Here is a 23,748-nt window from a genome sequence, read left to right as displayed (position 1 = left end):
CCCCCGAAATTTTTTATTTTTGTTTTATTTGTTTGATATTTTTTTTCACGCTTTGGGACACACAAGAACCAACCATAGAAAAATTGAACTCAAATGGACGTAATATGTGACATGTAGAATTTTTCCTCTCCTCTCCTCTCTCTCCGAACTAGTGCAGAGGAGAGATGTGCAACTTTTTTATTTTTATTTTATTTTTTTGATATTTTTTTCACACTTAGGAACCCACAGGAACAAACCATGTAAAAAATAAACTCAAACGGACGAAATATGTGGCATGTGGAATTTTCCAAAGCTCTACCGAAAAACTTCTCTCCTCGAAAACACAATCTTGCAAGCGGAATTTGGAGGTTTTAATATCGCCGAACCCGGCAAAGCTGAGGAGAATTGGATGTAACTTTTTCTGTAGATGTCCGTGCATATATTATTTGCCTGATTCCGAGTCCGTATGAGAAAGTTACGCCTATTTTAATAGATGACATATTTTGTCCGTTTGGGTAGAGATTTGGAAAATTCTACGAGTCACATATTTTGTCCATTTGAGTTTATTTTTTATATGGTTGGTTACTATATTCTTCTAAGTGTGAAAAAAATATCAAAAAAAATGAAATAAAAATAAAAAAATTGCATCTCTATGTACTGTTTAACTTATATATGTTATTTCATGTGGTTATATTTTGAATTAGATTAAGTAATTTCATATAGTGGTAGAGTGCATTATGTTTAACATGCTGATCAAAGGGTTTTACTAAAGGAATTATGGTCTAATTTTAGTGAAGGTGCAAAGTAGACTAAATGGTATGCTATCTATTTTTTCAGACTTAGCTAAGTGGTTGTTCGAGTTTAAATTTTTTCTGTGGTTGGTTGTATCGTGATCCTGAGTGTGAAAAAACATTCGAGAAAATAAAATAAAAATGACACCGTTGCAACTCCATACAGAGAAACAGGAATGGAGGCGGATGGCTGGCGCCCTCCTCCCTAGGGCGGCGCCAGCCATCCTCCTGCCACGTCGGTTCGCGTGTGCCACGGTGACAGGAGGACGGCGCCAGCCTCTCTGGCGCCGTCCCGTTGGATGACGGCGCCAGCCACTCTGGCGCCCCAAAAATGACCATTTCTGGATAAGTTTTTTTAGGGGTCTATTTGTGAAATAAGTTTTTTAAAAGGACCAAAATGTGAAAAATCCAGCGCGGCGCCCTCCGCCTCGTACGGTACGGCCCGGCCCGTGGGGCCCACCTCGTCGCAGCGGCCGGTGCGCGGCGGCCCTGTGGCGAGTCGACACGCGGCGGCGAGGCTCCGCCCCTCCTCCATGTGGGCAAGTTGGGCCGACCGGCCACTTGCCGGTGGGGTGTGGGCCCCCACGCGTGCGTGGCGCGAACGTGTCGCGGTCGGCGCGCCGGCGCACACGTGGCGGGCGGGAGGGGGTAGACGGTGTACGGTGTACCCTCGGGGGAGGCGCGGAGTGGGGCCCACGTGTCGGTGTGGAGGGGTGGGTGTGGATCGGGTGAGAAGAGGTGGAGGGGTAGTACGTACTACCTGAAAAAGGGTGGGGGCCACTGTGCAAGTTGGGTGACGCGGGGTGCACCTGACGACGTAGTAGTAGCAAGGACTGCAGGAGGTGGGAGGTGGTGGTCTTTTTTCTGATCTCGGCTCGGCTCGGCTCCCCTCTATTTCAATTTTCAAGGCACGTGTCGGCTACGGCGATGGTCGGCTTGAGCCGTGAGCCCGAGCTGCGGTGTTTGTCCCGCCGCGGCCTGGTCGGCTTCGGCTCTCGGCTCCTCGCGAGGTGGCGCGCGAGCCGCGCCACGCGTCGTCGATGGGTCGACACGTGTCGCGCGCCGCGTCCGGGGGTGTTTGCCGTTCCGACGAAACCCCACGCCCCAAAAGCGAAAGCGAGCCGACCCCGAAAAGGAGGATTTTTTTTTTCCTTCCTCTCTCTCTTCTCCTCCTCCTCCCTTCCCATCTCCGCCGCGGAGAGGCGCAGGCGAGGGCGCGCGTTCCCCGCAATGGCGGCCACCTAGTCCCTCAAGGAATCCTCGTAAGTCGCATCTTCCTCTCTCTCTCTCTCTCTCTCTCTCTCTCTCTCTCTCTCTCTCTCGCCGCGGCGGGCGGCAGCAATGGCGGATTACTCGCTCGGTCAGTTCTTGGCTCACCACCGTTGGTGTTCCCCTGTTTCTTGGTTCACGCCAGGCGCTTCTTCTTCTTCTTCTCGGATGCGAGAGCTTGCTGTGATTGCTGGCTAGCTAGCTTGCCGGAATGGAGGGCTTCTCGAGGGACTTGCTGTGCGGCATCGGCAAGGGAGGAGACGGGCCCCGCGGCGAGGTGAGGCCGCGCGTGGACATGGAGGCTGAGGAGGTGGAGCTCAACCTCGGGCTGTCGCTCGGCGGCCGGTTCGGGCTGGACAGGAGAGGGGAGAAGCTCGCCAGGTCGTCGTCGGTCGCGGCCATCTTGGCGGCGCCGACGGAGCCGTCGGCGCCGCCGTCCGGGCTCTTCAGGACGAGCTCGCTGCCGACCGTGGCCGCCGCGGAGGCGGCGAAAAAGCAGGGTGTGGATGAATTGAACTGTCGCCGCCCGAGCGGCGGCGCGGAGGCGGAGCCCGCGGCGGCGAGGCTGCCGGCGAGCGGGAGCCCGTCATCGGGCTCGTCGGACGGCGAAGGGCGCAGGCTTGAAGGTGCGTCATCGCTTCTCTCCATGGGGGCGTGTGCTATCTATCTATCTTTAGCTTTTATGATTTCATACCTAACCGATGTTAATTGCGATTCTTTGGTAATATATGCTGCTAATTATGCAAATTAGACACGAATTGTTTGGGTGAATTCAAGGTGAAATGCACATTGGGAAATGTGAAATTGCCCTGCCATATGTCATTTACCTGACGTCCTGGTGGTAAATAAAGTTTGGATTAAGATGCTTGGGCGTTGGTCTTTGGCAAAGCTAATGAGATCTTCCATCACTGGTGCTTCCTCGTTAACACCGAGGACTGTAATTTCGATTTACAGCTTAAATTATCCAACAGTGAAATTCGTCTGTTTTACCCCTCTTGAAAAAAAAAATTTCTGTTTACAACTGTTGCTTCCATCATCTAAAAATGTGGTTGCTATCAGTATATAGTTTTTAGGATCGTGCTGCTGGCTTGGCAAGTCAGTTTCAGGATATCTGTTCTTGTCAAGTAGCCCTTTAAGTCACATGACACGCGCAAAAAGAATCTTAATGGGTATTCTTCCTTGTTCTGTAACTTTCTAATTTCACCTGCAGTAGACTTTCTTCAGTACTCCTTTTATAGGAACGCCTACAATCTTTTTAACCCAAAGGGTGAGGATGGGAATTAAGTAAATATGGATAACTGCTAGAATGGATAACTTTGTAGTGAACTGAATTCATAGATCTTATTCAACTAAGCAATCAGATTCAGCAAGCTTTTTTTTTTTATCCGTGAAGATTATTACCACAGTTCAGTGACTAGTGGCAGGACACGTGGACGTGGTGCAGTGTTTACAGTGATGAACAAATGACGATAAGCACTCGAGATTAAGGAAAAATCATCTTTTATGTTTCTAGATTAAGGAAGACTAATTATGCTTTGCCTTTGCTCAATTCATAGATACTCTTCCTCACATGAAAGAAACTTAACACTCAGTCATCAGCAGTTAGCAGAATTAGTTTGAGCCTGGGTAGCATGCATGGTAGAAATTGAAGAAGTCTTTCATACAACTAAGATCTGAAATAGTAATTAGATACAGAGTGGTTACTGGTTACCAAGTTTCTTCTAATACATAGTTTCTCTTATTACTTAATAATCGCACTACTTCAACAGCAGAAAGAAACGTGTCCTATGTGTGGATTCAAGTGTTAATTGGTTGCATAGCATTTTATTTCCAAGGGAGGTGTGAACACCATTTTGTTAACGTCAAGAACATATTTTTGATAATTTGAAAATTTTAAAAATGGTAGTTAAAGTAAAATATATGAATTTCAACTCTCAAATAGAAACTAGCTTTTTGGGGGAGGCATAATTTTTTTATGGTGAACTAATCACACCTCACTTCTTAGTCAATAATGATTTTGATCCTTGTAATGCAATCTATGTATGTATTCCTCTCATTAATGACAGCAAGCAAGAGCTTTACATAGACATTGAGTTACGTCTTTGGATGGATGTTGGTACCCTTTGTTAGTGGTAGCCTAACCTAATGCGGTGTTTATTTTGAAGCTTCCAGAAATAATACAAGATGTTCTATTAGCATATTAGCAACAAAGGACATCAGCAGATTTGTTTTTGTGTTACTCCGAATAACAGGTAGCAAATTCATGGTGGAAATGTACATGGAGCTCGCAAACATTGGCTAATTATGGAGCAATTCAAGTTGGGTTCAGCGACGGTTGATGTTAATTACATTTTGTTTCATTATCTAATATTTAACAACAATAATAGCAGGTGCAACAGCACAATGTACATATGTAGGTGTTGAATCAAGGTTGATGCTACCTGGGTAGCTAACTAGGCTTTAGACGCCAAGCCTCACAGGCAGCTAATAGCCCGTTAGTTGTGTTGTATTTTTCAAATTACCATATAGGTGTGATGATGTAAGAATGGAGCTTTACTCGCACATTGTGCACACTACATTTTAATGCTGCCATATATGATGAGATGAAACAAAAATAACATTAGAAGACATTCCTAAATTTTCCAATTCTAGTGCGATTTGGTACTAGAGTTTGCATGTTGCATGCCCTCCCCTTCCAACTTGTCGCTAACTTCTGGTTCTGACATTGCATTAGGGCTGTGGACAGTAAGTAATCTGAACCTGCCCAGCATGAGCTCCTAGATGCATGTGAAATTGGTGAGCTGCAGGATAGGCAACTATCTCCTGCGGTCTGGGAGGATTCAGATATTACTTTACTACTGGTCTGGTTTAAGGGAAAACATACCATTTTTCCTAAGAAAAGTGAATTAGGAAGGATTGGTCGACAATAGTAAAGTCCATAGTTGGCGTCAATGGATGTAATTTCATTGTCGCGCAAAAGATGAAGACCCCTTGACTGTAACAACCTAGTGGACTTGCGTTCAAAACAGACGAGTTCGAAAGGTCGGTAGAGACAGCTCCTATCAACGGACAACTGTGAAAAACAAAAGATGGTGGAATGCAGCTATTCATGGAATTGGACCTTACTCTTGCTTATACACCAAGTGAAGTAGTGCTAGGAATGTTTCTAGAATCTAGAATCGTATTAGTAAAGCCTTATGCTCACATTGCTTTTGAAGTGTCTTGTTCTTCCCGTTCTAACCTATCGTTTAGCCAGACATGCCGATATATTGTTCTGGGCCTATTTTGTCATTGATGTTGGGCCAATTGTGGTCCGAACTCCAAACGCCAAATAAATTTGATCGGAGGGAGTACATTGCGTAGCTACGATATTACATATTTCCAAAAGAAAACAAAACATGCAAAGGGAGTACGATAAGAATGTTACCGAACAAATTTAGTTTAACCCATTTCTTTCGGGCAGTTTATCTCATATTCTGAAACTTACAGTTTTCTGTTTAATTTAGAATATGGCAGATTCCGGAACAGTTTAACTAACCATGTTTTCTCTTTCGTAGTGAATATGACAGACACTCTCATGAGAACAAGTTCACTCCCTGCCGGCATCGAGGATGAATGGAGGAAGCGAAAGGAGGCTCAGAGTCTGAAGCGACTCGAAGTGAAGAGGAAGAGAATTGAGAGGAGGAACTCTCTCACTTCCAACATTTCCAAAGAGGCTGTTGGGCAGATATTAGAGGAGATGAATGCAGGAGCTGAGAAAGTAGAAAGTTGCGATGATGTTGCTACAGGCAATAAGAAGACGGGAGGAAATGTGAACCATAGCAGTGATAGAAACCGCTGCACTGGACTTCCTCCAGTCCACCGTGCCACGTATACTCAACAACGTGGCAGTCTGTCCGGAATACCAACAAAGCATATTCCAGCTATGAAAGGTAAACCGCTTACGTTTTGTCGTTTTGCATTTGTTTTGTCGTTTTGCATTATAGATACGTGAAAATATTTTCTTGTCAATCTAGCTTCAAGCATGATTGTTTGATATGATATTGCACTATTTTGTAGTTTCATGTTTTGTTCTTTATGCTTGTCACAACTTTTGCCCCTCCATTATGTTCATGTAGATCTCTCATGTCTGAGGGCTTTTAGATGCTCAATTTATTTATATTGCTCTCATTTGTGCGAGTTTCAAGTCAAATGTCTTGAATGTGAACTGGGCATGGATGGTTGGTGCCAGATACTGTTATGTTGTTAGCCGCTGTGCGCAATGTTTTTTTTCCTAAATGGCAGATCGACTAAAATAAATTATGTTGTAACAAATGCCTAATTTAGTGGCCTGGATTGCATGGCCCTGCCTCCGGTCAAAGGATGGAAACTACTTCCAGACTTGAAAGTATGGAGGGTCCACACAAAACATGTATGACAAGGATCAATAGGTTATGTTATTAGATGAAAATATCAGCAATTGGTCATCCTTCCTTACTTCCTTACTTCCTTTCATGAGGTTTGCTTATGTTTCTCATTAAGGCCTGTTTGTCTGTCCTTCCAGGATCTGCTGATGCCGAAGAGCACAACGTTCCATCGGCCGCTACTGAGCACCGAAATGGAGCAGCCATAGCAACACCGCCATTTTCGGCACTGGCGGTGAGGGCAGTAGCTCTTGCTTCCAGGGGAGAGCAGCTGCGTGCTACAGGAAGAGTTGCGGCAAGAGCCAAGAGCATGGGAGATGTGGAGAGGATCATGATGCAGGAGATGCCATGCGTGTGCACCAAGGGGCTCCCCAATGGCAAGAGGGTTGAAGGCTTCCTGTACAAGTACAGGAAAGGCGAGGAGGTGAGGATTGTCTGTGTTTGCCATGGCAGCTTCCTGACCCCTGCTGAGTTTGTGAAGCACGCCGGAGGTGGAGATGTCGCGAACCCGCTTCGGCATATCGTCGTCAACCCTATCCCGCCATCCTTATACTGAACCTCTCTGTCAGCTCACTGCTGCTCTTGCAAGTGTTACTATAGCTTCAGTCAGCCCTTCACCTTAGCTTCAGAATTCAGTTCAGAGTAGAATCTGATTGTGAGACTTGTCTTAATGTTACAAGTGTTTATTATGCTAAGGAGACAGCGGGAGATTTGCTCCTGCTGACATAAAAAGTGGTTAACATGGCTCCATTGATCATTGTTAAATGGTTCCTGCAGCTGCTTTTGTTCATGCAGGTTGTGACAAATTCATCCTAGTGCAAGTTACTCTGGCAACAAAGATCTCCTGGACTCGTAGTATGTTCAAGCTACTACTTGCAAATTTCCCAGCCAGTCAGCAGCATGACCCATGGAGATGTCAAAATCCTGATACCGAATAACCACGGAAACCACCGACAAAAACCAATGAATTTCAGACAGATCTTTAAAAAAAATTGAAAGTATGATCAACCCAAATGCTACAAAGAATGATTGTAAAACACTAGATACGGCTAGTGCAGACAAATGCTACAAAGTATGATCAACCCAAAGGAGTGCACAACAGAGACTAATCTGTAAGTGCAACTGTGCAAGCATCTGTGGAAGTCTGGCATACATGGGAACAATGTATATAGGAAATTAACATCAACCAGTTACTGATTCCAATTATCAATTTCACAATCTGTCCAGGCAACCATCACATTTGAAGATAAAACGGCTGTATAACAGCATCACATTCTGGTTGCCTCAAAAACAAGTTAAGCATGCATCTACCTATAATACAAAAGGCTAATACTAGCTAGCACCTAATTGCAGTGGAGAAACCATAATTTATAAAGCTATTACACCTCAAAAGCTTTCATGGACAGGCACTTCAAAAGCTTCACCGAAACACTGCATCTAAGCTTTCATGGACTCTTCAAGCTTCACCGATAATTTTGCATCTAGCAACCTGTCAGCTTGGCTATCTCCTCGAGCATGTACTTGGCTTCAGCTGCGTGGTCTACCGGAGCTTCACTCCTCACAGTGATCCTCTGCCTCTTCTCATTCATGTACTCATTCTGAGTTACGCTGACGCGGAACAGGTGAGGAACCCAAGTAGCTTCCTTCAGCTTGAGAAGGTAACTGTCATCACCCTCCTGAAACAATTGAGACCAACAATCTTAGGCACAGCTTAAATAGCAATCTTAGGCATGTAGAAAACTAAAGCCTAGAATCTGCACAAAGTTGAACTGAAGCCTAGAATTCGCACAAGCTTGAACTACAGCCTGGAATTCGCACAAAGTTAAACTAAAGCCTAGAATTTACACGAAGGTGAATCAAAGTTACTGTGGGATTGGCAAAATTACCTCCTTCCTAATCCGATCAAGCTCATCTGCACTGCAGCCAACAATCCTCTCTGCCTGATCATTGAACAGAGAAAGCCAGGCCTCACCAGTAGGGTCGGAGACCTTGATGACCATGATGTACCTGAAGAAAGGAACCAGTGTAGCATTAGCTTTGGCTTTGTATCATCTCAAATTCAAGCATGCACGGTGTAATTCAGCCCAAAGTTTTACCTCAGTGAGCACTCAGCATCATTCTTCTGGCACCCTTCACACCAGTATCCTGATCCAATTGCCTCAGTCACCTTCTTGTTGCAGGTCTTGCAAGCTCGGTACCACATGGTTTGGTCAGGCTTGATAAGGCTAATATAGGCATTCAGACTGAAGAACACAGGCTGCAAAACATAACAAGTAAATTTAGGACAATCACAACTAGAAAGTGCTAATAAACTAAACATCAAGAACAATTCCATTTTCTTTCAAAGATTCCAAGATTTTACCTTATCCTGACCCAAGTTGGGGTCACTTGTGATGTGAGACAGAAAAACTCTATCACTGTACATGGATCTCGCGCCACCAACCCTTGATGCGCCCATATCTGAACCAATTGATGCCATTGAAGTACCCTTGCCTTCAGAGTCATACCTGTTTGCCAAAATAACGTCAAGGACCAAAGTAGATAGTTTGAAAGATAATAAAAGGAGTGTTTGAGATTAGGACAATACCAAGCTCTGAGCTGTTCTGCCTCAGGCAAGTCAGGATTCACTACAATTGTACTTCTCCCCACAGTTGACAGAGACAAACCTGTCGACATTATAGTAGTAATGCTGTTAGCACATAATCGCCAATTCAGATCCTACCACATGCAGGAAGGTAACACAAACATACCTTGGAAGTCAGATACTTTTAGGCTCTTTATCGCAATGATAGGCGCAGAGTCTACCATGTCCAAGAGCTCCTGACCAGTAGTTGTGGCAAGATCATTCCAAAGAGATATGGTTACAGTTTTGCTCCTGCCATCAGATTAAATGTAAGTTATCAGCACATAAAACATAAAGAGCATTCACATCATCAAAAGAAAGGAGTTAACAAGCCAAATGATGCTTACGAGTCATCCGCTACAACGATGTCACGCTTTGGAATCGTCTCGTTGTCAATCTTCCTCCTAACACTAAGAGTAGGAGATACGCTCTGAACAACCCCAATAACATCTGCAAGTAGGGTAAAACTAGTCAGAACACTACATTCACAAAGTAGGAACAAGAACACATCACTGAACTGAAAGCACTATTGCCTTACCTACTAGCTCCCTGCCACCAACATATGGCCCTAGCTGATCAATCTTGACAAAGTTGTACTGAATCTGTGGGATAAAAGTTTCGCCCTCAGCTTCCTCAACAACAGCATTCTCATTCAGGGTCATCTCGTAGTCATTATGGACAGTCTTGAACTGCTTGTTGGCGACTCTGAGAGATCCTTTGGAGATGTAGTACACCTTCCCCAGCTCAAACATCGGATAGAACTTCTTGGCAGCCTCGTTGAACATGGTTGCCTGGATCTGGGTGCCCTGTACACAGATCCAACAAAATTAACTCATCAATCAACATACAAGAATTCAGAATTGCTCATGAACTGCAATTACATCCTACGGAATAAACATTTCACGGTAGGTTGCACTTACATCCACATCAGTGAGCTCCACATTGAAGACGCAGCCTTCACCACGAGCATTCTTGTACGTCCTCAGGTTGCCCTTGCTTGTGACACGCACCTTGATGATCCAGTTGCCCTGGTAGGGGTTCAGGGAGATCAAAGGATGAACTCTTCTCGTCATGGCCAACCGCGCCGCAGGAGCAGCACTGCAAACAGGAAGGCATCAAGAATCGGCAGGTTAGTCTCACCAACAATTCTGCATCAGAAACAACTGAACAAGAGAGATGGGGATCTCGCAAGAATCGCTTACTTGCCGCGCTGCTCGTTCACGATCTGGGACGCGGACTTCACCTCCTGCTTGGGCTTCAGCACAACCGGAGGAAGTGGCGGCGCGTTCGTGGGCTTGGAGAGAACCACGGATTCCTCCTTGGGACTCAACAGAATCGCCGGCTTCTCCTCTTGCTTTTCGGCCTCGCACTTGATCTCGGAATCCAGCGCCTTGAACACGACCTCGAGCTTCGTGATAATCAAGACCCTGTGACGCATATGAACAAAACCAGAGATTCAGATTTCAGAAGACAAAGAAACGCGAGTGGTCTGAAGAATCAGACAGGTGGAGCGCGCGGATCTGTACTTTTCCTGCTTTTCGCCGATGGTGTTGCAGGTGTAGTCGAGGACGCGGATGACGCCGAGATTCTGGATGTTGCCGGAGCGCACCTCCGGAGCGAGCTGGGTGAGAAGCATCGTCTTTATCTTGTCCTTGCCATCGCTCGCCAAGAAACTGCAACGCAACAGAGAGATCGTGAGGAACTCGTCGCTGAGGAAGAACAAGAACCCACCCAGATCTGGGCGAGTTTTTCCGTGGCGCGGAATCGCAAGAACGCTCATCAAAGAGGAATCGCACACAAGAAACACTCACGTGAAGCGGGTGCCGATGGGCTTGAGGTCGACGACCTGGAGGACGATCTCCGGCACCGGCACGCCGGTGGCCGCGTCCGGCGACGCGTTCTCCAGGACGAACGCCACCGCCCCCGGCGTCACTGACGGTGCCGCGTCGGAATCCATCCCCGAGCCGAGTTGAAGGCTTCACGCGGGAAGATTCAGCTGCGGCGGCGGCGGCGATGGGGAGGAAATGGTTTGGAGTTGAGGAGAATGGGAGTGGGAGAGGATTGGATCCGCGCGCCTTTATAACGCCGTGGTTTGGCGAGGCGAGGCGAGCGCGCGGGCGGGAAGGGGGAGGAGATGGCGTTTCGGTGGGATTTTTGCCGCGGGGTTTCGCGTTCTCCTCTTCTTCCCCGCGCGCGAACGGCCGCGTCTGGTTTTTCTTTTTTTGGCTCGGTTTTTGAGCTGTGGCGGGAGAAATTTTGGAGGGTTTTCGCGCCGGTGGCGGAGGCGGAGTGCGAGCCAGAGAGATGGGCCGGGCCGCTTTATCATCACGTTCGCCTGAACGAGGTAGTGGGCCGAGACTAATACGGCCCAATTAGTGAGATGGGGGAGCTGCCTCCTCGGCCAGGTTGGGTTTTGAGGCCCATAAGCGTGCTTTCCATGGGGGCCCACTATTCAGCGTGAAGGAACGACACTACGGCGGAATCCCCCCTACCGCCGGTCCGCCGCCGCTCGCCGTAGCCTGCCTCCGGCCGGCGTCGTAGTTGCGTTTCACGGCCGTTATTTCAGTCTCAGATCAAATTGGATTGATAAGCCAAGCATCCCAAATTCTCAATGTCACAATGTACAAATTGGCTTACGGCACAGCAGCAGTAAGCAACCTGAGCTTCGGCGAGATCCTCACGAGGCCAGGGTGGTGGTGGGGCAGTTGTCGACGCCGCAGGCGAGGATGTCGCGGTAGTCGCGGGAGACGGTGAAGCTGTCGTGCACGCTGCCGTCGCGGCTCCGGACGTACTCGAACAGCAGCGCCGTGTGGTTGAAGGCCGTCAGCTTGGCGAACCCGTAGTCCCGGTCCTGGACGTGGCTCCACCGCGCCCGTACGCCGGCGTAGTCCGCCAGGCTCGCCCCGCCGCCGCCCACCACCACGTGCGTCGTCGCCGTGAACGCGCCGCTGTAGTGGCTCGCCGCCTTCGCCACGCACACATTCTGAATGCACACATTTCACACACAGTAAAACACAAGCAGAAAATGAGAGCCACAGCCATAAATTCACAAGAAATACACATACTTTACACTTTAGCTGTTCTCACGTTCTATACTTCTAAAATAGTTGTCCCTGTGTGATTCAAATTTTATCTCAAAATAGTAGGATTCAATTTTATTTCAAAATAGTTATCACTTCATATTACTCCCTCCGTCCCAAATATAACAACTTTTAGCACTCAGAATTTGCTCCAAAATATAATAATTTCTTAACTATAATTCTCTTCCTAACCAATCACAACTATCCACTATCTACTTTTCCCACCTACCTCTTTCTGAACCAATCACAATATCTTTCTATTTAATTTTACCTACTTTCTTATATTCTGGGACGGAGGGAGTACCCTATCAATTACCTTCCATTCAAATATCTCGTTATTATACCCTCAACAAGGGCGGATCCAGGAACAAAAAAAATTAGGGGGGGCTCAATTATGCAGTTTCTTTAACCTCTAGCCATTTAAGGACCTTTAGTTTATCATTTATGGTGAAAAAATCGAAGGAGTGCTCCGGGAGGTATCCATGGGTATAGAGTTCCCCCTGCACCCACGTTGGATCCGCCCCTCCCTCAACTACCTAACCATACACCATTCAATTCAAATTTCTCTTTATTCTATCTCCAATCTCCAACTACTCTCTCACACCTAAACATACACCATTCAATGACGGGCACTATAATCTTCTCTTTAAATCATAATCTACACTAAACAACCTAGAATAGTAACTGTATGGGAACGGAAGAGTAACAGTGCTCATATACCTCGTAGACTGGGCAGGTTCTCTCGTAGCCATGGACATGGCCGTACATGGCGATGTCGACCTTGTACTTCTGCCAGAGCGGCTGGAGGCTCTCCCTGCCCATGGGCTCCTCGGTTGTGCCCTCCTCGACGTAGAAGCTAGCTGATGAGTAGCCGAGAACACGGTGGGCGAGGAAGATGAGCCACGGCTGTTTCTGCCGGTCGACGGAGGAGAAGCAGTGCTCGATGAACTTGTACTGCTCGGTGCCTGGCCTCCAGTCGAGCTCGGTGTTGGCTATGCAGAAACGGAACATGCCGTAGTCTATCGAGTACCTGCAAGGATGATCTCAGGGTTTAACAGGTGCAGGACTGCAGGTTATTGGGGCCATAATCTTTTGTAGTAGCTTTTTGTTCAGAATTTTGATGGACCGTACTAAGAAAGATGAGATTATGCAGAGTTGGTTGTGTTCAGTAAGAGAGATCAATGAATTTTAGCTATTAGTACAGCCTAAAAAAACATGATAGCTTGTTATTTGTTAATGTTGATCTGTGTATATAAGAAAAGCATGTTTACGCATGATCGTCTAGTGAACCAGAATGTCTCGATAAGTGGTCACATGTATGAGTGGTACGCCTTAAAATATCCAGGTTTCGTATAGTATTTCACAAAATTCAGGGGAAAAAATGTCCTACCAGAATTGCTCACGGTTCTCTGCTGGCACGTAGAACATATTCTGAGCTGGTACACCGCATTCACCACCTGAATCCAAATTCCCATAGAAGGAACCTGATCCAGGCCAATCTCTTTCATGGTTGCCGCTGCAAGCACAAAACAATATCATCAGAAACATTGTTTGAAATTTCCACCTTGTCTTTGGTTTGTTTCTGTCGTCAAGTCGGAGTACCTTCCAACCATGTAAGGCACACTGGATGCAATGGGTTCAACTTGTGCGGTAAATTGATCCCATTGTGACAGATAACCATTGGCATAGCAGATGTCCCCAATATGTATTACCATATCAATATTCTTCAAATCTTTAATTAGCTGGTAGGTCGTGTTCAGTGAACCAGGCTCGAAGTCATTGAACTCATTTGAACCATCGGCCTCAGCCTGTGCAAGGAGTTCAAATGCCAATTAAGGCCAGAGGAGAAAAGCGAATTTGTAGCAAATAATCTCTCTTGTTTTAGCATGAGTAGCAGGTACTTAAGTATCTTATTCTTTGTTAGTTTGACTCGAGATGATAGAACTCATAAAGAGTACAACCTTTTCTAACTTGCATAATTGTCATTACCAATTTACTACTACTAACTAAAGATAAAGACACACTTTGGTGGCCTTCTGCTAATTGTTCCCTATCTAATCTTTTTTATATAATTGAGAGATTTTATTTAAAGCACAAGTTGTACTACATCTCCCATATTAACTTTGAATAGCTATGGAGTTCCATATCGATTCAGTGATCAGTTACCTAATAATTTATTGCACTTTTGGGAGATAAACGTGGAAAAACAGGCACATTGTAAGTGGTATCATATTCACACCTTCCCCATATCTCCAAAAATGACTACACGCTGCAAAGAGTCTTCCCCTGGATAAGGAGGTGCTTGGAAGCTATACTCATGTCCCCAAATAATAGAGCCATCTGATAGCCGATGCCCAATTCTGTATGTATACCTGAAATACAAACTCACTTGTAAGACTTGTTGGCACTTGCATTTGTACAAATGAATAGTTACAGGACCACAGAGGGCACAGATGCAGACAAAGCAAGGTTGTGTAACACTCATTTACTTGAAATTAGGCCACAGATCCTTGAGGAAACTTGTATGTATGAAACCAGGATCGCGCCATCCAACTGTCCTAGCAGGAGGACCTGTGGTAAAATCATCATAAAGCATGACAATGTTATCATCTTATTAGGTTCGTCAAAAGTTACATGTCAATGGTTATTTGATCTACAACTGCTCTGCCATTATACCATTATTCTAAGATGTGTTTCTTTTTTAGTTGTCACTTGTCAGCACTAATGGGGGATTATTACTCTGAGCAAGTAAAAACATAATGAAAATTTACTCACCGCACATAGTGCTGCGACTGAACGTAAGGGTGCCTGCAGGAGAAAGGCTTTGGATTTGCCCTTGTAGGCCCCATTTGACAAATGGTGTAGCCTCATTGGTGCCATATCCACTTGTCCAAGTCACTGTCATCTAGAATCACTTAACATCAGTCATTATTCTGTAAACATGGTATGATCTGATTTGCAGAAGCACTTTGGTGCCCATTTGTTTCATAAGCAACGCAGACAAGCAAACACTATTTCGGAAGAAAAAAATATCACTTAAATGGAACAATCTGAGATGTCTTACATTCCTGTTTTTGTTGCTTTGACATTCGAGCTCATAAACATATTCCATTAAAAAAATAGGTTACTTGCATTGAAAAGTGCTAAAGGACCATAAACGAAATTTTATTTCTGTCCGCAATGATATTTTCCTTTGCAGATCACAGGCTAGGATGCTCAATTGAGACTCACTTCATTACTTATGGAATACTTAACAAGATGATACTTACTTCATTCCAGGATTTTCCTTGCGCTAGGCGTGGGTACACAGGGGCCTTTGGGTTCGTGAAGGTTACTCTCTTTGAGTGTGCAATGAGCTTTGGCTGTGAGGTTATATAAGACATGGCATAGGCAAGTTAGACCATATAATAGTTCAGTCACATTGTATTTTAACTAGAAAAGACAAAATATACAAGAAATACCACCATGGTAACTGAATCGTTCAACAATAAGTTTTCACACTAAATAAATGAGGAGAATTTGGCACATACATTTGAGAGGCCTCCAGAAAACAATGCAAATGAAAAATCCTCCCTCTGATTGATTAGCTGAAGCTTCATGGATCCCTTTCCTGTCTTCTCATAGTCAAGATTCTTGTAGTTTGCAAATATAAACTGCCAAAAAATTGTGCCTCCTTCAGCATATGTTATTGGCAAGTTTTCTGAAGTCTCATCTACAGTTCACATGGAATAAGGCTAACTGGATGTAACACTAACCTTTATGGGAGCTGTACATAGAAGTGGTGGTTCAACCCATTGGCTCTCTGATGGACAAGTAGAATCACTGGTAAATTGCCAAAAAGGCAAAATATAAATAAGATCTCAACTTCTTTCTTGCTGTCTTAATTAAGCATTCAATTCAGGCATCCAGCATCAGGATGATTGGATTGCAAGTACCTGAAATTAGCAGGAGAGAACACCCCAATCCAATCATCCTTCGATGGCTTGGGGTTGTTATAGGTAAGAGTCACCCATTCTCTGTCCTGTCCCTGCAACAGATAAGGTAGCCAATAATTTGAATACAGTGGGTCTATGGAAGTTCAAAAAAAAAATCATGATTGATTCTCCTATAAATCCTAATGCTGCAAAATGCAAATATATGCCTCGACCGACTAAATTAAGGCACTATTAACTGGGATCAGAACTCTCGAGCTCTGGTAAGTGGTAATGGCTGACTACATCGAACTATATAGGTCCGTACAAGAGCAAAAAACAGCAGCGAGTGCTGAATTGACGAGCTAGTAGATACAGTAGGTTGCTGAGAAAGCTGTAGTACCTCGAGGCCGAGGAGGAGCGGCGAGGCGTCGACGGAGGCACCCGGCTGGATCGCGAAGGTGGTCCGGTGGATGCCGATCCTCGACAGCGGCTGCTCCCCGCCTCTTCCTGCCGCCGCGACCGCGCCGGCGAGGCTGAGCGCCACCAGCGCGTGCAGCACCGCCGCCGCCGCCGCCGCCATCACGGCCTCTCGCTCGCTTTGCTCCCCCCAAACGCAGCAAGAGATTGGTACAGCGAGGAGGAAGATGATTAACGCAGAGCTGGCACGGAGGAAAGAGTGGCGTCTAAGCCAAAACACAAGTGGCTCGAAGAAAGAAAGAGAACGCAGGAGAAAATGGCGTTAATCTCTGCAAGATTTATCAGATTAGTGATGGGACGTGTTGGGCATGTGTAATCTAATCGACTAATCGTTGTGTTCGGAGCTGGATCCGCAGATGCTTTGGTTTAACCGTGGAATATCCTTGTGGCAATTCTGGTGGTTATGACTAGGGACTTCAGATGCAACACTTGCAGGCTGCAAGAGATTAATTAATGCACATAATTGCGAAGTCAAAATGGGATCTTATTTATGTATCAACACATGGTTTTGTTGCATTGATCTTACAAGTCAAGGTCACCAAACTAACAAAACCAGCAACATACAGCATCCAAGAGAAGCTAGCAAAAATTGGCTTAAGCATCATCAGCACTCTGAATGTCGTGCAGACAAGTGCCCTTGCCCTGCCTGATCACACTAGCTTCTACAGGATTATATGTCAAAAGAAAAATGACCATCACGTCGACATTTGAACCACCCCAAAAGAAAAGGAACTGGATATTGTACATAGCTCACACTGAGAACATTGAGCGATGAACTGTTAGCGTAATGGCATTGAGCTGATGCATCAGGTCAGGCAACATTCTCTACCTGCACTCAACTTGCATTGGAGTACAGAACAAACTAATTTTTCACACAGCCCAAAACGGTTTCTGCCCAGAAATGGAAGTTGGGTTCCCTCCAAGCACGCTATTCGTCTCATCGATGTTGTCCTCTTCATCGTCATCTCCATAATCCATAAGCTTCAGCAGAGTATCTGCAAATGAATGCCAAAGAAGTTCAGTAAAGATGGATTGGTTCTGTCACTATGTAGAAAACAACGATATTATAGTGTTCCACCATTACCAGAAACAGATGCCCCACCAGGTTTGACCACTCTAGGCTCCTTTGAAGGTAATTGTGCTGAATACAAATTTGGTGGTGAGACTGAACTCACGTCCAAGGATCTCGGAGGTGCCATTGGCTTGTTTAAATCTGAACGCCTATCCTCATTTCTTGACATCTCATTTGAAGGAAACTTAGGCGGTGGCGGAGGCATGCTCTTGGGAGGTGGGGGTGGCATGCTCTTCGGAGGTGCCATTGGCTTGTTTAAATCTGCACACCTATCCTCATTTCTTGACATCTCATTTGAAGGAAACTTAGGTGGTGGCGGAGGCATGCTCTTGGGAGGTGGGGGTAGCATGTTCCTGGGTGGTGGTGGTGGTGGCGGCAGCATGTTCTTGGATGCAGATGGATGTGCAGAAACATGCGGTTGATCTTGAAGAAGCATCCCATTTGATCCAGGCTGAACTTTAATTGGAGGTTCAATCGATGAATTGGTCATGTTACCTAAACCGTCTAAACCTGTCTTAACAAATTTGGACCTCTGTTGTGAGTTCTGGAAAAATGAAACAAAAAGACTTCTCCATCAAATTCCTTTGCATTAGAGTAAATAGTACACAATGAAATACAAATAAAGGATGAAATCAACAAAATTTGTGCATAAACAGCACAAATCCATAAATTGAAAGCATTATGACTGGTAAGCATCATACATGGATATCAGTTAACCATGCAGAGTTATAGAGATTAACTTACATCTTTCTAAAGTTCATATAACTAAAGAGCATAACGGAAACTTCATAAAAAGTGTCTACAAAGAAATAAAGCAAAAGGTACTGCATTAATACTATTGTTTCATTAGGCTAAGAAGTTTCTGCTTTTCTAGGACTACTTGTGAATGTCACTGAGTGAGAACTCTTTAACGTGCAAAACTTTAATGGTTGAACCTATTTCTCCAACTGAAAAGGAAGGAAAAAACTTGACCAAATTGTACCTAAACCTATTAAGAAACTACCAAATTTCAAATTCAAGGAATGGTAAAAATGCAGTCCTTTACGAAGTCTTCTTGTGGGCATCAACAGCTTGAACACAAAGGGTTAGTAACAAGATAGTACAAGCAGTCATCCACTTTAGAAGCAGAAGACTGTGCCTTGCTAATTCAATTTACGGGTTGAAAAACTCATGTAGTATCAAAAAATACAAGCAATAATCCAATTCAGAAGCAGAAGACTCTCGTCAGTTAAACTCCATTGGTGAAAACTCCAGCTTGTAACAAGCCCTGTGAAAAATTCACATTCTATTACCACCCTGTGAGCTTCAGACAAGGTCAGAGAAAATACCTGGAATGAAATAAAACGTCAGTAGCAGATAAATCAGTCTTGGAAAAAGAAAAAACGTGCCAATCTGGTAAACATTGAAGGACCACTATGAAAAGAAAATTTCACATCACATTTTGAATCGTAGATTTTCTAGTATAAATGAAGTTATGATTTCTCAACAGTAGTAAATAATTAAACATTCAATTTGTTCATGTGGTTGCATATGCAATATATAACATGAACTAAAAAAACATTTGCTTATTCTGCAGCACAAGTTCCTTCTTTGAAGACATTACCATATTAAAAGCACTATTACGACAATGACACTGAAATCACATCTTCAAATAGGATGATGCAAGGACTTACGTAGCGATGCCATCAGAACATCAACTGTATATAGAATCGAAATCAATTTCACAGGGTTCTATGGTATCAAATGCTTTGAAAACCATGTACATATGATATTAGATCAGTGGACTAAAGATGGTGCGTGGCAGTCCGTAGGAGATGGAACACTAAGAATGGTGTGGAGAGAGAGACAGGAGGGGCATCTACGCCAACATTGTAGAGAAGAGAGGGGTTCGACATGAATCAGGGGAAATGAATTCATGGGTGGATGGTTTTTTTAGTGGTGGAAACATAAAGATGTCCGAGATAGGCAAATGAAGTAACACTGCTGCTCATTTCAATCGAATATTAATTTTGGGCAATAGCAGTGGTGCCTATTCAAGTAAATGCTACCTGAACTTCTGTGGTTGCGCCCTGTGAAACTGGTAATTCCTGGAATTTCCTCCTTTGTGAGCGTTTATCTGCTTCTGCGTGTGAACAAGGGTTCACCATTGCCACAGTGCTTGTTGATGTAGACGTCGCTGAAACAACCTGGGTTGATGATGATGAAGCATGCTTGAGTGTTAATGCAACCTGCTGCAATGGAGTTGCCTGGGGATAAATGCCCCCATAGCCACCATAAAATGTCCCACCATTTGCTGGTTGACTAGGACATATCAGGTTACTAGGTGGTGAAACCACAGAATAAGACGGGGCCCCAGATTGAGATGTCACTGAAGGAGCAACTAAGGAAGCATTAGCTCCAGTAGATGCAAAGGAATGTGATGCTCCGGTTAACACATTAGGGCCTAAAGTAGGGTGTACATCTGGTATTGTTCCTGACGTTTGTACACCATCCAATAATTGCTGCGGAGGTGGAACAGCACCATATACTTTTGAAGAAGAAATTCTGCCATACAAAAGAAAATGAAAATATACTTAGAACTTTGTGGTACGATACAATCTCTAAGAACAGAATCAATCCATGTTTTACTGATCAGGCGAGTGCAAATGGGTTAGAAATGTCTGGATATAAGACCCTCTCACCCTAATATTCAGCAAGATAGATAATGCATTTACTAGTACTAATATTCAGCAAGATAAATAAAGCATTTACTGGTACAACTATAATGATACCAACAAAAAAGGAATAGTTCGAGGCAAATACGAAAAGAGAAGATGAATTAGTGACTAATCATAGCATAACTGAAGCATGGTATTTGTATAACTAAAATCCAACTGATCATGTAAAATTTCAATTTATATTTTTTTATAAGGGCAGTTATAATGAACGATACTAAAGCAAAAGAATCCATAATTTCACAAAACAAAAATTCCAAACTTACAGACCTGGAAGCACCAAATTCAGCTGCTATAGTATCTAGAAGGTTTTCTGCTAAAACTTTTGCAGCTTCTAGGTTCTTCACATGCATACTTGAGATGTAGAGGTGTAGAGGTTGTTGTGATGCTGTAGTATAGCAATAGACATTACACAAAGGAACAGAAGTAATATGCTTCCCAACTCACGAGTTTCCAAGAGCTACCAAAATAAACTACAGACCTTCAGCATGACAATTGACCGGAGTCCCTGAACCTTTTCCTCTGAGTACAACAGTGACCCCTGTTTCATTCATGATGTGATTTATGTACTGATCCTGCATAAAGAAATCAGAAGCACCAGCAGCACAAAAACAGTTTCTCCCATCCCAATTGGGATGCCAGAGAAAGCTTCAAGATTAGTTTTCTTTTCTTTTCCACGGGTAAACAGAACTGGACTGAATTCATAAAACAATACTGACAGTAATAGCAACAATGGCATGGTTGAATTATCCAATAACGCTTAATATTTTACAAAATACGAGAACATACATTTGGACCACGAACCCAAGCTGCAACGTTAAGTGATGGATCTGCATGAAAACCCAAAAATATTGAGGCACTAAAAGGATGAACGGCCTGTAACATCAAAAGGAAGATGTTAGCCTTCTCAACAAGAATTGCCATATGTTAAGTAGTAATTATTTATCTGCTCCCCTTGAAAAAAAAACTACACTGTAACTGGTTCCATATTAATCAGGAAACAATAATACAAGCACCAACCATATATGTGGATTATTATTTTCCTTCTCAAGATTGCATCAACATAATTATGAATGAACTAACCAGACCATGTATTAACACATTTAATGAATAACAGAGATGGATTATGACATGTGTACTTATAATATTTGGTTTGGTGCCTATTAATCCATTAGATATCATATATTAAACAGACTGAGATATGAAGGGAAGACCTGTCCGTTGCTCTGGATAGTGCCTTCTGGGTTTGGGCCTTGTTTTAAAATTTCCTCAATCATTGAAGCCGCACGATCAACTGCTTTGATACGCTCAGCAGTATCTTTTAGCTAAAGTTGGGGGAAAATATTAGCATACCATTATCTTGCTATAAAAAGGATCTTTTGTACTACAGGTATTGTACTATACTAAAAGCAATCACTGAAACATGCTGCAACATAAATGGCATGGACCATGTAGTTTTTTGTTGAAATTACAACAGCAATAATGATGGATGATATCACTGTGAAAGAATAGCAGAACACCATTGCACAACTAGAGAGTGTTGTGCCAAACAGACAGGCATACTGAATTATTGGCTGTATCAAACATCAGCATAGGTTCAGAAAACTAGCATCTGATTTTCTAAAGAAAAACACTGTTGCAATCACTGTTCTATAACATTTATAACATCAAAGGTGCATACTCCATTACTATATAAGCTTCCTAGTTGAACAGAAATCAGAAACCTAGGACCAATTCAGTCCTAACTCCCAACACTTGATGTTAGTTGGAGGCTTGGAGCTAAAGAAGTAATAGCCAATCTGGTAGTAACAGATACAAAATTTAGTTATCAAATCATGGTACTTGTCACTGTTACTTATAAAATACGAACATATAAATTGACACCACCATCATAGAGAAAACAATTCAATGAAGACTTGCAGAGATAGTTAATGAATGTGGATAGCCCATCGAAACATCCATTTACATGAGTTTATGTGATTATGTAATAGTTGCAATGCAAGAAATTCAGATAAAATTAGTAATTCAGATTTCAAATAATTAACAGCTCCCAGGTACGACAGGAAATAACATGGAGGCTCAATTTGATGATATGAACAAGATTTACCTGAGACCCAGCAGATATATGCAAGTAGAGTGGCTTCTCACCATCAGTTTGTCCATTTGGTGGATGGTATCTTCCCCTGGTTAGGTCAAAGCAAGTAAATATCAAAAGGGACCATCGCAGTCACAAGTCACATCTACGTTTTGCCTGGCTTACCTAGTAATGATGACAGTGCTTGTACATCTCTGAATCTGTTAAGTATCCAGCAAATCATTATTACTGCTATCACAAAGTGATCTACGCAAAAATGGTGTTTAACCCTGTACAGGAAGCACATAACAATTGTCTCGTTAAGGAATTTTACCTCCTCCTGAGTTTGCCGTTTCGTAAGCTTATATCGCACAGACGGATCGGCGTCATTTATAACAATTTCTCTTGCTATTAGCTCATCAGGCATTTTTGCCTGAAGAAACAAGATGTACACAGACAAAATTTTAGAACCGTGTGCTGAATTGCCTAATCAACACATATTGATATACTTACGAAAAATACATCATTGTCACACCTGACTCAATTTCTGGACCGCTGCCGCGGCGGTCTGGAGCACCGAAGGCGCCAGATGCACCGGCAAAGTATAGGGCACAGCGACTATATTCCCCAACGGACCGGCGGCTCCCGGGATCGACACGCCGGAGAGGGCACCGATGTTCACCACGGGCAACCCCGCCACAGCAGCAGCAGCCGCCGCCGCGGCGACGACATCCTCCGCGGGCTGATCCCACTTCCTTTTCTTCCTACATCACAAGCCCACGCAAAATCAGATGCGCCTGTCCGTTGCGTGGCGAGAAATTTCGCGGCGAATGGCGGGAGATCTGCGAGAGCTCCGGCGACAGGGGAGGGAGCGAGCGAGGAAGGGATAGGGAGGGAGGTCGCACCTCTGCTTGGCCGCGGCGGCGGCGGGCTCGTCGGGGACCTTGGGGGCGCGGTCCTCCGTCATGGGTGCTCGCCGGCGGGAGGCTCAGGAATCGATATGAACCGACGGGCGAGGCGGCGGCGGCGGCGAGTACGGATGGGATGCGGCGGCTGAGAGCCTGAAACGTGCGGTTGCTGAGGAGGGTTTGGCTGGAGCCGAGATCGTACGGTGGACGCAACGTTTTCCGGCTCGGAGTCGTGGCAGCTTTGGTCGGCCACTCCACTTTGGCGATATAAATTTTTTTAGATTTTAGCTCGCTATGATTGATTACGTCACAGCTAATGAGCTTAAAAAAATGAAAAGGTGATAACATAATTTATACGTAAAACTGTATTATTATAGTTGTTTAAAGTTGATATTGTAAAATAAAGTGATAAACGACCACGTAATTTGATATTAAATTTTAAAT

General features: G+C 44.2%; 4 protein-coding genes across 4 annotated transcripts; 1 reads left to right on the top strand and 3 right to left on the bottom strand.

Moving 5' to 3' along the window:
- Positions 1-1,911: 1,911 nt before the first annotated feature.
- On the top strand, positions 1,912-7,245 carry LOC9268873 (ninja-family protein MODD-like). Its single transcript, NM_001417364.1, has 4 exons — positions 1,912-2,032; positions 2,185-2,665; positions 5,597-5,971; positions 6,583-7,245. The coding sequence occupies exons 2-4, from the start codon at positions 2,251-2,253 to the stop codon at positions 6,996-6,998; spliced, it is 1,206 nt and encodes a 401-aa protein (NP_001404293.1). The 5' UTR covers positions 1,912-2,032; positions 2,185-2,250; the 3' UTR covers positions 6,999-7,245.
- A 368-nt stretch (positions 7,246-7,613) lies between these two features.
- LOC4332052 (replication protein A 70 kDa DNA-binding subunit B-like) lies at positions 7,614-11,111 on the bottom strand. Its single transcript, NM_001417363.1, has 12 exons — positions 10,877-11,111; positions 10,592-10,738; positions 10,268-10,492; positions 9,986-10,163; positions 9,604-9,871; positions 9,413-9,515; positions 9,193-9,317; positions 9,030-9,108; positions 8,805-8,949; positions 8,539-8,699; positions 8,329-8,449; positions 7,614-8,118 (listed from the first exon to the last, which is right to left on the bottom strand). Exons 1-12 carry the CDS (start codon positions 11,020-11,022, stop codon positions 7,924-7,926), a joined length of 1,893 nt encoding a protein of 630 aa, NP_001404292.1. The 5' UTR covers positions 11,023-11,111; the 3' UTR covers positions 7,614-7,923.
- A 514-nt stretch (positions 11,112-11,625) lies between these two features.
- LOC4332051 (probable inactive purple acid phosphatase 1) lies at positions 11,626-16,786 on the bottom strand. Its single transcript, NM_001417362.1, has 12 exons — positions 16,460-16,786; positions 16,081-16,172; positions 15,901-15,967; positions 15,676-15,798; positions 15,415-15,507; positions 14,921-15,050; positions 14,635-14,716; positions 14,385-14,517; positions 13,748-13,953; positions 13,536-13,661; positions 12,866-13,175; positions 11,626-12,048 (listed from the first exon to the last, which is right to left on the bottom strand). Exons 1-12 carry the CDS (start codon positions 16,637-16,639, stop codon positions 11,743-11,745), a joined length of 1,848 nt encoding a protein of 615 aa, NP_001404291.1. The 5' UTR covers positions 16,640-16,786; the 3' UTR covers positions 11,626-11,742.
- Positions 16,787-16,999: 213 nt separating this feature from the next.
- Positions 17,000-23,490, bottom strand: LOC4332050 (protein RIK). The gene is made up of 12 exons (XM_015774808.3): positions 23,302-23,490; positions 22,932-23,160; positions 22,731-22,829; positions 22,583-22,617; positions 22,430-22,505; positions 21,537-21,647; positions 21,112-21,198; positions 20,804-20,897; positions 20,593-20,710; positions 19,657-20,152; positions 17,621-18,152; positions 17,000-17,531 (listed from the first exon to the last, which is right to left on the bottom strand). Exons 1-12 carry the CDS (start codon positions 23,361-23,363, stop codon positions 17,407-17,409), a joined length of 2,064 nt encoding a protein of 687 aa, XP_015630294.1. The 5' UTR covers positions 23,364-23,490; the 3' UTR covers positions 17,000-17,406.
- Positions 23,491-23,748: the final 258 nt, after the last annotated feature.

Source organism: Oryza sativa, chromosome 3 (genome assembly GCF_034140825.1).
Source record: "Oryza sativa Japonica Group chromosome 3, ASM3414082v1".
In the NCBI taxonomy this organism is placed as follows: domain Eukaryota; kingdom Viridiplantae; phylum Streptophyta; class Magnoliopsida; order Poales; family Poaceae; genus Oryza; species Oryza sativa.
This window is presented reverse-complemented; position numbering and strand designations above follow the sequence as displayed.